The 12,999-nt window shown below is 47.8% G+C and overlaps 1 protein-coding gene across 1 annotated transcript in view; it reads left to right on the top strand.

The window, feature by feature from the left end:
• The window catches only part of LOC146860464 (ras and EF-hand domain-containing protein-like), a 222,550-nt gene that overhangs the window by 163,380 nt on the left and 46,171 nt on the right, over nt 1–12,999 (top strand). Inside the window, exon 12 of the mRNA XM_085644353.1 lies at nt 10,425–10,572. Within this exon, the coding sequence (XP_085500479.1) occupies nt 10,425–10,572 (148 nt within the window). The remainder of the gene's footprint in view (nt 1–10,424; nt 10,573–12,999) is intronic.

Genomic DNA, 12,999 nt, shown 5'->3' with positions numbered 1-12,999 from the left:
TCCCCAGAACGACATTCGAGGAGGTCACGTCAAAGATCTTTCACATCACAGAGGGGCTTTCCCTTCTGTTAACTTAACTCCAAGGTGGCTTCTTCCAATCCATCACTGGAGTAGGAATCCGGCAGGAGCGTCACGAAGAGAGGAGGAATATGCCTGTCCGATCCACAGATCTCCTCTGCAAAGGTTGGTGCAAGAGGTGGATAGATCGCCTTCAGCTACACGTCAGGACTGGAAGATCGCGGGAGCGCAGACCTTCTACTTCCCATCACAAAAGGTCTCCTACATGGTCTGCCTCCTCCACCCGCTCCTCTAAAAGACTATTCACCCACCCTATCGGATAGCCCTCAGTTGAGTATCTCCGATAGATGATATAAACACGTATCATGAGGTGCTTCAGAGAGGGGCTCAGAAGCTGAACATTGAGATGTCGACTCCTCGTTGCAACAACGGTAATTTTTGAGACACTACATCAGATCTGCGTCTTGTCCGTTGCTGCCTCTGGTTCCTGGAACCAGTGATGGACATTTTCCTAGCCCCCTCTACAATTAAAGCTGTGCCTGCTAGGATTCAGAAAAAATACAAACCAGCTGAGACAGACCCAATATTTTTTAAATCGGATTCTGTTATCGTCGCGGCAGCACGAAAAACGCACGTATTGTCTGCAAATTCGTTGGTCCCCTCTGACAAAGAAAGTCCCAGGATTCTTGGGGGCGGAAAGTTTGCGGGTCTGCAGCATCATCGCTAAGTCTCCAGCGCAGCAGCCTTATTAGGCCGCCACGACAGAGCCTTATGGGACTCCTTGGATCGTTTCAAGGAAAAGCTGCCAAAGGAAGATCAAAGGGACTTTGAAGAGGTCATCAAGGAAGGATCCCTTGTAGCTAACCAAATGATTAGCACGGCAGCGGATGGTGCCACGCTGTCGGCGCATTCTTATGCGCATGGGATTTGCGCTAGGTCTGCCTGGTTAAGGCTAACCGCTCTCAAGCCAGATGCACAGCAGAGGATCCTTAACCTACCTTTTTCTGGCTCCTCACTGTTTGGCACCCATACCGATGAGGAGATGGCTTGGATGAAAGCCGAGTTAGACACACTGAAGGCGGTGGGATTAGAGAAGAAAAAAGAATTCAAGCGGAGGTACAGACCCAACCAGCGCAAGGGCTACCAACAGAGGGTTCAAACCCCTCAGTGGTCCCAAAACAAAAATCAAGGAAAACAGTTCCAAAGCTGTAAGTCAAACAGAGGTAGAGGAGGTCATCAGCAGCAGTCCTCTACCACAGCTAGATCAGCAGGGTAGCAATGAGCAGGAGCTTCCTCTGGCGCCGTTACCCACTCCAGTGGGAGAAAGTGTTTCAGATCTGAGAGTGGTTCAACATAACAAAAGATCGCTGGGTGCTCAGTATACTACGCAATGGATATGCACTACGTTTTCGTGTGTCTCCAACAGACATACCTCCGAAAAGATCTCGTCCTCACCAGCTAAAGTTACTACGACAGGAAGTGGTCATCATTCTGCAAAAAAAGGCCATAGAGGTTCCTCCTTATCAGTGAGGGAAGAGTTTATTCCAGGTACTTTCTGGTGCCAAAAAGATCAAGAGCACAAATTCAGACCTATCCTAGATCTTCGATCGCTGAACAAGGTCATCTTGAATGAGAAGTTTCGCATGTTAGCGCTTCATCAAATATGTCCATCTGAAAACAGGAGATTGGATGTGTTCAGTGGACCTCCATGATGCGTACTTCCACATACCTATAATTCCCCTTCATCGCAAATATCTGCGATTCGTGGTCTGCAGCAAACACTACCAGTTCAAGGTGTTGCCCTTCGTACTGAAATCTGCCCCACGGGTCTTTACCAAGTGCATGGCGGTGGTAGCGGCGGCTCTACACCGAGGGGTCTGTTCGTTTACCCGTACTTGGACGATTGGCTCCTGAAAGGGCCATCCCCTCAGCAAGTAAGGAGCGATTTCCAAATCTGTCTAAATCTACTCCGCAGGCTAGGTCTGCATGTGATCATGGAGAAATCAGTTCACCGGCCTACCCAGGTGATCCATTATTTGGACTCCACTCTGGATACAAACTTGGGAAGAGTGTTTCCTTCTGAGGAGAGACTTTCTTCAATGCAACAGAAGTCCAAAACTCTTCAGGCAGCTCATCCAACGGTCCGGCAAGTGGCATCTCTGCTAGGATCGATGGCTTCTTGCATATTTCTCATTCCCAACGCTGAGAAGGAGACCCTTGCAACAGGACCTAGAGGACAAGTGGGACCAAGCATGGGGTCACTGGGAAGACCGTATTGTGCTTTCGCAAGCAGCAAAGTCGTCCATGGTATGGTGGACTCTACCAAAGAACCTTAGTGGGAGTCCCCTTCCATCAACCAGTTGCGTCCGTCCTTAGTAACGGATGCGTCTCTACAAGGGTGGGGAGCGCATATGGATTGCCTGCAGATGCAGGGACGGTGGTCCATCAAGGAACAATCCTACCATATAAACATGTTGGAGCTGCGAGCAGTCCACCCAGCTCTGAAAGCTTTTCAGCCCTCAATCACGTCCAACTCGATCCTGATCCAAACAGAAAACACGACCACCATGTATTACTTCAACAAACAGGGTGGTACGCGCTCTCGCCTGCTCTCCCTGGAAGCTCAAACGATATGGCACTGGCTTCTAGCCCGAGGCCTTTCCATCACAGCAGTGCATCTTCCAGGAGAGCGAAACGTGCGAGCGGACACACTGTCGGCATTTCGAAGATCAGCCAGACTGGTTGCTAAACGACGAGGTTGTGGCAGATATTTTCCATCAGTGGGGGCAAACTTCCATAGATTTGTTTGCAGACGATCAAAAAAAAAATGCCACGCCTTTGCATCCAGGTTCCACCGTCCAGGGACGAGGGGGAATGCTCTTTTGATGGATTGGTCTGGAATATTTGCATACGCCTTTCCTCCCCTTTCTCTGATCCCGAAGGTGGTATCCAAACTCATCCGATCCAACATGTCGATCTTGATTGCTCCGGACTGGCCTAGTCAGTGGTGGTACCAAGACCTTTTACAGTTGTCAGTGCTCCCCCACAGGAGACTACCTTGCAGATCGGACCTGCTGACCAAGATGGACGGGAAGATTCTACATCCCAACCTTCCCTCACTGAACTTGGCAGCATGGCTCCTGAGGTCCTGCAATATGGACTCTGGAATTTACCGCAGGACTGTATGCACATACTAAGGGGCAAAGACCTTCCACGAGGGCGTCCTACTCCTTTAAGTGGAAAAGATTCTATTTATAGTGCACTCATAATCATTTTAATCCTACCACAGGGCAGGAGGAGGTAATTCTTCCTTACCTCCTCTACTTGGCCAAATCAGGTTTAAAGTATTCCTCGATCAGGGTACTTAGCGGCCATTACGGCCTACAGAAAGTCTCCAAACCAGCCTTCCTTTTTTCAACTACAGGTGGTCAAGGATTTCATACAGGGGTTGAAGAAAGTGTATCCCCCTGTTCAGCCTCCTTCTCCTCCTTGGGAGTTGAATCTAGTCCTCTCTAGATTGATGGATCCTCCTGAGCCCATCCATAAAGCCACGTTGCAGCATTTGACATGGAAGACCGCTTGCTTAGTGGCAATAACATCAGTGCGCAGAGTAAGTGAAATCCAAGCGCTGTCTGCCAAAGTCATATACTATCTTTCACCACAACAGGGTAGTGTTAAGGACTCACCCTGCTTTTCTTCCAAAAGTTGTATCTGATTTTCATGTTAACCAGTCAATCTCCCTACCATCCTTTTTTCCCAATCCCGCAACTCCTGCGGAGAGATCGCTCCACTCCTTAGACCTTGAGAGTGCTCAAGTTCTATTTGGAGGGAACGAAAGGCATAAGAAAATCCGATCAATTGTTTCTAAATTATGGTTCCATGAGGACAGGCTTTCCAGCTTCCAAAATGTCCATTTCGAGATGGATAGTGTTCTGTATAAAATTGGCTTACCAGTTAGCGAATACACCCCTATTGTCGCCTAAAGCACACTCCACTAGGGGGAAAGCGGCTACAATAGCTTTCTTGCATGATGTTCCAATGGCAGAGATTTGCAAGGCAGCAACCTGGAGATTGGTACATACGTTCACAAGCATTATTGTCTTGAATCAGATTCCAGAACGGATACACAAGTAGGCCAAGCCTCCTTGAGGAACCTATTCAGATAATAAGATATCTGGGTTTTCAAGTTTAGTTATCTGAGCTTGATTAATTATTTTTTTCCTTTGCCCGCAGGTGGAACAGTTGAGGCTCGCTATTCTATTCTAGTGCTTATGACTATTGATGAGGATCCCCTGGAAGAGAAGGATTAGTTACTTACCTGTAATCCTAGTTCTCTTCCAGGGGTATCCTCTTCAAAGTCATAAGCGACCCTCCCGCCTCCCCAGGCAAAGGAACCATGTTTTTTACGGATTTGTCAACTTTGTGTCATGGATTTTGAGTCACCGCAAAGAACTGACCGAACTGTCACCCCTGAGGCATGATGGGAAGCTAGGGGTCATGGCTGCCTTAAAGGCACGGTGCCAGTTTATTTCTATGTTGCTATGAATTATGCAAAGGTTGGTCGCACACTGCTCGTCACACCAGCAAGTTGCCCCAAGGGACTGTGGTAGATGCAGTGGCGACGGCGGGTACGCCTATGCCACGATGTATAAAGAACAGTATGTGTTGCGTTAGCCATCCCTGGACACGTGTTTCGAGGTAGTTGCCTCTCATCAGCAGGGAGCAGGTCAGTGTAAAGGGGTGCTGCGTGGACTGCCAAAATGTAATTAAAACAGGTCAAGTACCTCTCATGGCGCGCAGGTGCAGAGCCCAGGCTCGTCAGCCCATTGGCTCAAGGGAGCCGTAATAAATTATGCAAAGGTTGGTCGCACACTGCTCGTCACACCAGCAAGATGCCCCAAGGGACTGTGGTAGATGTAGTGGCGACGGCGGGTACGCCTATGCCACGATGTATAAAGAACAGTATGTGTTGCGTTAGCCATCCCTGGACACGTGTTTCGAGGTAGTTGCCTCTCGTCAGCAGGGGGCTCCCTTGAGCCGGTGGGGCTGACGAGCCCATGGCTACCTACCTGTGCGCCTTGAGTGGTACTTTACCTGAGAATATTTTTTGGCAGCCTACGCAGCAACCCTACACACATACCTACTCCCTGCTGACGAGAGGCAACTACCTCGAAACACGTGTCTAGGGATGGCTAACGCGACACTCATTTTCATTTTAAACTTTTGGCATAGGCGTACCCGCCGACGCTACTTCATGGACCACAATTCTTTGGGGTAACACGCTGGTAGGACTAGCAGAGTGCGGCCAATCGGATTTTTGTTTATATTCAGGCTCCCTTGAGCCGGTGGGGCTGACGAGCCCATGGCTACGCACCTGCGCACCTTGAGTGGTACTTTACCTGAGAATATTTTTTGGCAGCCTACGCAGCAACCCTACACACATACCTACTCCCTGCTGACGAGAGGCAACTACCGCGAAACACGTGTCCAGGGATGGCTAACGCGACTCATTTTCATTTTAAACTTTTGGCATAGGCGTACCCGCCGACGCTACTTCATGGACCACAATTCTTTGGGGTAACACGCTGGTAGGACTAGCAGAGTGCGGCCAATCGGATTTTTGTTTATATTCAGGCTCCCTTGAACCGGTGGGGCTGACGAGCCCATGGCTACGCACCTGCGCGCCTTGAGTGGTACTTTACCTGAGGATATTTTTTGGCAGCCTACGCAGCAACCCTACACACATGCCTCTCGTCAGCAGGGAGTAGGTAACTACCTCGAAACACGTGTCCAGGGATGGCTAACACGACACTCATTTTCATTTTAAACTTTTGGCATAGGCGTACCCGCCGACGCTACTTCATGGACCACAATTCTTTGGGGTAACACGCGGGTAGGACTAGCAGAGTGCGGGCAATTGGATTTTTTTTTTTTGTCTGTTGCTATGAGTTAGCTTTTCAGTGTTTTTTAGGCTGTTTTCTGCAATGCAGCCTGTGAGCTGTCGATGCTTTCAGTCCTATCTGAGATTGTGCTAAGTGCTAAGCATTAAAACAGTTTTCAAACCTGCTTTGCTGTTTTTCCCTGTTTTTGAATGTATTGTTTGATATACAAGGCAGTCCTTGCAGCATTATTCAGCTCTAGTTATGAAAGGCTGCATTTGCTTTTTTATATATATATATATATATATATATATATATATATATATATATATATATAGAGATAGAGATAGAGATAGAGATATATATATATGTTTGTCACATATGTGATGGTGTTTCCGGGGTCCCGCGCATGGGCGGGAATATTCTATTGCTTATGACTTTGATGAGGATACCCCTGGAAGAGAACTAGGATTACAGGTAAGTAACTAATCCTTCCCACTGATGGCTGCTAGCCCATTGGGTGGAGGGGGGTTTCCAAGTATTAAATGATTTGGGCCTGTGAAATGATCTGCCCTTCCCTCTGTAGAAAGAACCCCGAAATGGCTGCTATTTTTTCCCTGACCATGTTTTAACCTCTTTTGCCACCATCATTTTGTGTATGAAATGGGACACATCCTCCTCATTCCATCTCTGGGTGTCTGCATTTTTAGCCTAAAACTCTTGTCGTATTCTAACCATGCATCCCCTGGTAATTGCCTATGCGCCCCGTGGATGTTTGCATCATACAGCCATAGGTCTGCCTTGCTGTGTGGGAACATCTCCACAATAATGCAGGCTATGATTCTAAATGCGTCTAACCAGTTATCAAAATTCCTTTCCTATCGTTCCCTTCTCCTTTCCCTCCTGTCCTCATCTTTATCGCACACCGTCAGGTCCAGCCGGTCTACTTGAATCTCTTAACAAGGAGAAAATGTCAATTAATTCCTTCCTCCATATCCTCTTTCACTGCTAAGGGGATAAGGGTCGCCAGCCCCGTGGCCCTCGTGGTCATTGATGCTGGACCTGGTGAAGGCCTGGCGTATGCGTCCAGTTGTAGGCCTGTTCTAGTTAAGTTGCTTGTCACGCTTGCACTGCCCTATTCTGCCTCGGGGGGACCCTGAGCACTCACCAGCCCCCTGCGTGACCTGCCCTTGCAAGCGGTCCTGTCGCGCGGAGCCTGGGTTTATCAGGTGCCATGGTAGCCCAGATACCCCCCCTTGAGGTAGTGTCCGCTGTCTCTAGGCCCTACACGCCTAAGCCATTGAGCAACAGCAGTGCCACTGAGTTTAAGCATTCCTTTACTATTGTACCAATGTGCTCACCCCTTGTCGCTGTGGTGTTGGTTTCTCCACTAGCTCCTGCCATCGCCAGGATGGCTACAGACGGCAGGTCTGTCCTCTGGCACCCTTTCTTGACTGCCGTCTTTTGTGGTGTTCTCAACACAGCCCTCTGTGTGGACCTGCTGATGTTCATGGGTGGCTGCACGCTGGCCCCTTCACCGGCGTCGTGGTCCAGGTGTGACTGCAGCCAGCTGGTCCCGTGTACCTCAGATGCTGCCCGAATTTGCCTCAACAGATCCGCCCTCTGCCCCCCCCTAACCCCCTGCCCCCACCCCCAGCTCTCCTGGTTGCTCCTTCTTGCCTTGATTCTCCATCATGCTCGCTTTTTGCTAGACTCTTTCTATATTCTTTTGAACAGAGCCGGAGTATGATCCACAAAAGAAAGACAGCGCGGGGCACCTCTGAGCCGCTTTGGTCCGATGGGTCACGCTGTTATTTATTGGATTTGTAAGGCGCGACAGCTACCCAAAAAGGGTTTCCCGGTTATGGCGCCGGCCCTCGAGGCACCCTTTGGGGGGCGGCCTCCGCAAATTCCATCATAAGACAGAGGATTCACAGCTGCGAAGCGCACACGCACGCCTCTTTAATCTTAAGTATTCAGGATCGTTTACATAGTGAGCACCAGATAATGTAAAGCAAAAGGAGCGGCACCCATACGATTAGACATTGAAATCAGCACACCAGGCCGGGTCTAAATCTGATTATGTATCAATCGCAATATATACACAGCCTCGTTTACCAATCCCTGCAGGTGCCTCGTGTTGCCTTTAGCAACAATACTCCTCATCTTGGCTATGGAAAGATGACCAACTGATACTCTGCCAACGGCACTCGAACCTCTGCATGTGAAAGGGCCTGGGACACCAACAGAACAAGACATTGCCTGTGTGCTATAGCTCCTGGCGACCGACAACCTACAGCACTGGCGCTTGACAACCTACCCGCCCATACTGACCAACGATGCTGCACACTGTTGCCTTTCTCCTGACTAGTAACTCCGTGCTTTAGCGAGCCTGATTTCATTATGAAACTACCCCGATTCTGCCATTTAGCAAACTGGGCAGGTTACCAAGGTAGCCACTCTAACCGCTTTGAGGCCTAACGCTGCCATGCTAGTTTTGTGGGATTCAAACCCTGGAGTTTCTTGACAAAATCTTGTGCTCTACCCACATCTTACCCGCACCAGCCCAAATATTCTTGGTGTGCTGCAGCATTAACCCGAGGCTACACTGCACCCATTCTGTTGAGCTTACCTCCACTATGTGACATCAGCCGTTTCGGAGGCACCACCTCCCGCACGACGCATAGTGCAGCAGCTGGCCATCTTAAGGTTCTGCAGGGGCACCCGCTCACACCATCCTGCACCCTGTCTGGGCTGCCCCCATACACACCACGGTGTTGGATCCAGATGACCCGGTAGAGCCTGCCGCCATCTTCTCCCGAGCACTGCCGTTCTGGCTACAGGTAAGTTTTAAACTCCTGATCCTTTGTTAGCCGACACCCACGAACGTAGGGCTTCTTTCGGTAGGATGCCAGGTGTTACCCTAGCTCGTTGCAGAGCATGCTGTCCGTCTGCTCCTTAGATAGTCTCAAAGGTAACTCATTTTGTTATTCAATTTTCTTTTGGTGACAAAGCTGGGGACAGCTTGTCCCAGCTGCCTTTATGGCCATGATTACGACCACCCCCCTCCTTCTTGATTGGGTCTTTTGAACCCAAACTCCCCATTTCATTTGCTGACCGTTTCTTTTGGTGCACTCTTGTGCCCTGCTGCTGCCGGGCCAGTGTCTGCCGCCCACAGGGAGTGTTAGCCACCTTCCCTCTGGGGTCGGCTATGCCTCCCGGTCAGTGGTAAAAATGCCTGATAATGCTCAGGATGCCAATCCTTTAAATATAATAAACGTACCTTACTTTCAAATAACACTTCACCCTATTTTTGTAGTTTTGAGGTACTGAAAAGAAAAGGTTTTGCTGTTACACAAATTATTACTTTTGTCCACTTTGGATGATAATTAAGAGAGCTATACTTTTTCACAGAGGAGATCTGATGCATTGAATGAACTATTAGTCTTAGCACTGACTGATTGGCTCAACTCTGCGAGTTGGCTGTGTTATGCTGGGATTTAAGTGTTTTCTCCAATAAGAAATGCATATCAACCCCACAGCTAGGAGCTGTATGCTGGAAAACTAAAATGATTTACATAGTGTGACTGTGGGATTGAGTTAAGGCGCGTGAGCAAATATTTGTTTCCTGCTTTTTTTGTGAGTTTTCTAGAGCATTGACAGGTGTGCCTGGGCACTTGTAATTTCTCATAACTAGAACTTTAGACATTGTTTTTTCCATATTAAGCTGCTTATTATTTAGACCACATTTATTATGCCACTATTTAATACAGCCACAGGTTAGTAATGAAGGGTATTTCCATATCACACCCCCAAATAAGAGGGATGTGCACTTTGAACCATATAGGTTTCTCTGAATCTCTAGCTTGTCGTTGACTTTAAGCGTGGAGCTCCCTCATAGGTCTACAACTTGATGTAATTCAGCATGGGCATGTGCAGTAAAAGGTAGGGGGTTCCTGAAACGTCTCACATGAAATATAGCTAGTGAGAAAACCATCATTAAAGAGTGTTGCATTAAATTCAGCTATCACTGGCATTTACTTGATATTTACATTTGCTGATAAAATATTGCAACATATAGATAGTTAAAGGTAAGTGGTAATTAAGATGGGGGTTGTGTTCAGAGGAAAAAGGTATGTGAAGCTGAGTTGCTCCCGAGCCTGGGGGGGGGGGGGGTGTCTGTGTGTGTGTGTGTGTCCCCAAGTAAATGAAATAGCAATAATATGGGGTGCTGTGCTCTCTGTATGCTTCCCCACATATTCACCATCGGTCTGTTCAACCAACCGAGCTTTGTGTGTTCCTATATGGTATTGCGTCTATTCCATTTCTGAAATGAATAATCTAAAACTCTGTCCTCCGCAATCAGGAGTGCAATACACATCATAAAGGCTGTTGGCCTTCAGATATTTTATGGGGAAAATGTTACTCGCTCTTGTGAATCCTAAAAGAGAAGCAACTATATCAGAAACATCATCTCTCTGTATTCCTTCTTTAATTCTTGTCCTCCCATGTTCAAACTTCATTTAGAAAGAAAGTGTATCGATGGAAAATGAGAGCCATGGCCCTGCTCTCAATTACCGGTTGGTCCTGGCTGGAGATGCTGGCTCAGGGAAATCCAGCTTCATGCTCCGATTATGTATGAATGAGTTCCGGGGGCAGATTCCAACCACATTAGGTATGGTAGAGCACAAGTTAACCATCCTTTTATATCCTTGATTGTTTAACATATCTTCATACCATGTCAACAAGTTGAGTTTTACATGTGAACATTTATTAACTGTGAAGTCTGGATACAGGTAAAATGATAAAGGAAAACATCTGCTTAGATTACACTGCCATCCCACCTTCCTGTGATGCTGAGGCTGATGACCTTGTGCTACAGGAACCATGGATAAATACTGTCTAGTTTAATTTTGTACTGGACGACCATGTGTCTAAACGCATTAGCCTTTAAAACTGTAACTAGGCCTCAAGCAATCAAAGTACATCCTAGGGTCCGAGAGGTCTGCTGAGTTGGTACTGCATTATGGATTTATTTATTCCTACCTAACAGGACATGATCTTGTTTGTATTTATTTGCTGTAGAGCTGCAGGTAGAAACCTATTAAAGGCCTTGATACCTTCACTAATGAAATATCGGTGGCCAGTGTTCAGGGTGACATGAGTGAACCTCTTGACGCAGAGTTATTAAATTAGGAATTGGCAGATACCAAAGGCCAGAGGAAAAGCAGGAAATCCCCAGGCCCTAATGGTCCCCCGAGCTATTCAGATGTACAAAGTTTCATCTAGTGGACTGTTGTAATTAACCACTTGGTACATCCCGGCCACCCCTACACTCTACTGTAATGATGCTACGTTCAGAATGTTGACGTGAAGGCAGCCTTAGAATGTTGACGAGGTTGCCTTCACTCTATGGTCCAACCGGTAAGCTGAGGATGCAGTTGACTCATTACTTAAATAAAGGTTACTAGAAATAAGTATTGAAGTGTACACTTACTTCAGATGGCGACGAGATTGACCGGAGCTGTGACAGGGACGGTGCTGCATTCTCCCCTGTAGTATATTTCGGCTTGCTGGCATTGAAGGGAGTGAAGCAAGACTCCGCGGCGAAGGAGCTTTCTTCACAGATTCTGCATATGGTGAGGACCGACCCCTGTCGTATGAGAGGAACAGAAGGGGTGTAGAGGCAGAGGAACTGTGTCATACCGGGTCAGTACAGCTGTGCATCGGCGAAAATATATTAGCGTGAAAACAGTTATTGGAAGGGTGGCTGAGGGGACTTATCAGCCCGAGACGTACGGAGTGGAACGAAGAGCAAGAACTACCAGAGTAAAGCGTGAGTGCTGAGGTGAACGGTCAGCCGGAGGCTCTCGGAGCGGAACTAAGGGAAGGTACTGTCTGATTCTCAAACTGAGTTGCCACGGGGACTGTCGAGGGGGTGAGTGAAAATACACGGACACCCGGAAGGTCGCGCCCTTTGTGGAAATGTGGTAGAGGGCAACGCATTGCAGCAGAGTAGAAAAAAAAAAATAGGCGACCTGGCCGGATTGCGGAGGAAGTGCGAGTCCTAATGGATACCTGCAACGGGGCTGAGGGACGTTAAAGACAACGTAAAACTATACCCCCCCCCTCCTCCTGTCGTGTTACTCCGGCGTGCGACTAGCAGCTTATAGTGCAAGGCCGGCTAGGAGTTCGCAACGCGGCGGACGCCGCATTGGCAACTTGCCTTTGAAGGACTCTGAGCTTGCAGGGACAAAGGGCGCTGTGGTGTAAGCAGCGGAGCGAAAATACATAAAGATCACAGGGCCAGCGCGCGAAGGACATCTCCTTCCTCACAGAAGGGGCTGCGGAATAGAGGCTGGAACAAGCACCGTACTTACGAGTGGTGAGGGAGATCGATCTCCTCAGTGGCAGGGTCTTCCTCTAAGACTCGGGGTGTTTTTTTTCCTCAGGCCTACGCAGGAAGAGCTCGTCAGAGGTTAACAAGTGGAATGGTGGGAAATACACCAAACAAAGAAAGAGGACTGTTCCAAAGGAAAGCAAGGTTATAGAAGATTTAAGGAGGAGGTGTAATAAGGTTACAGCGGAGACTATTGGGGGGAAGTAAATGGTATTTACATGCACGGTGAGAGATATCTAAGAAGAAAAAAAAAAACAGAGTAATATTCCTGCCGTTTTATAGATAAAATTGGTTGCATGCTCTGGTTTTCACTTTTAGTCACACCCATTCTACATTATGGCAGGTGCAGGGATGAGTCAGCCGCCTCCATTCCTAAATGAGCTGGGAGAGCCAGAAATACCTTGGAAAAGATGGGAAGGTATTTTCAAGTCATATTTGATAGCTATAGGAGGTGGGAACTTTTCAAATCTAAGGAAGCAACACATTCTCTTGCATAATCTGGGGATACATGAAAGGAAAGTTTTTGAGGACATAACAGGTAGACAGGTGGATGATGAAGGAAGCGGAGAAGATGAAGGGGTGGATGTGTACGAATATACTTTAAGGAAATTAGAAGCTCACTTTAAAGTAAAAATAAATGTAGTATTGGAAAGACACAAATTCTTTAAGAGAGTACAAAGGAAGGAAGAAAAAGTGTCGTCG

This window comes from Triturus cristatus, chromosome 3_1, assembly GCF_964204655.1.
Source record: "Triturus cristatus chromosome 3_1, aTriCri1.1, whole genome shotgun sequence".
In the NCBI taxonomy this organism is placed as follows: domain Eukaryota; kingdom Metazoa; phylum Chordata; class Amphibia; order Caudata; family Salamandridae; genus Triturus; species Triturus cristatus.
This window is presented reverse-complemented; position numbering and strand designations above follow the sequence as displayed.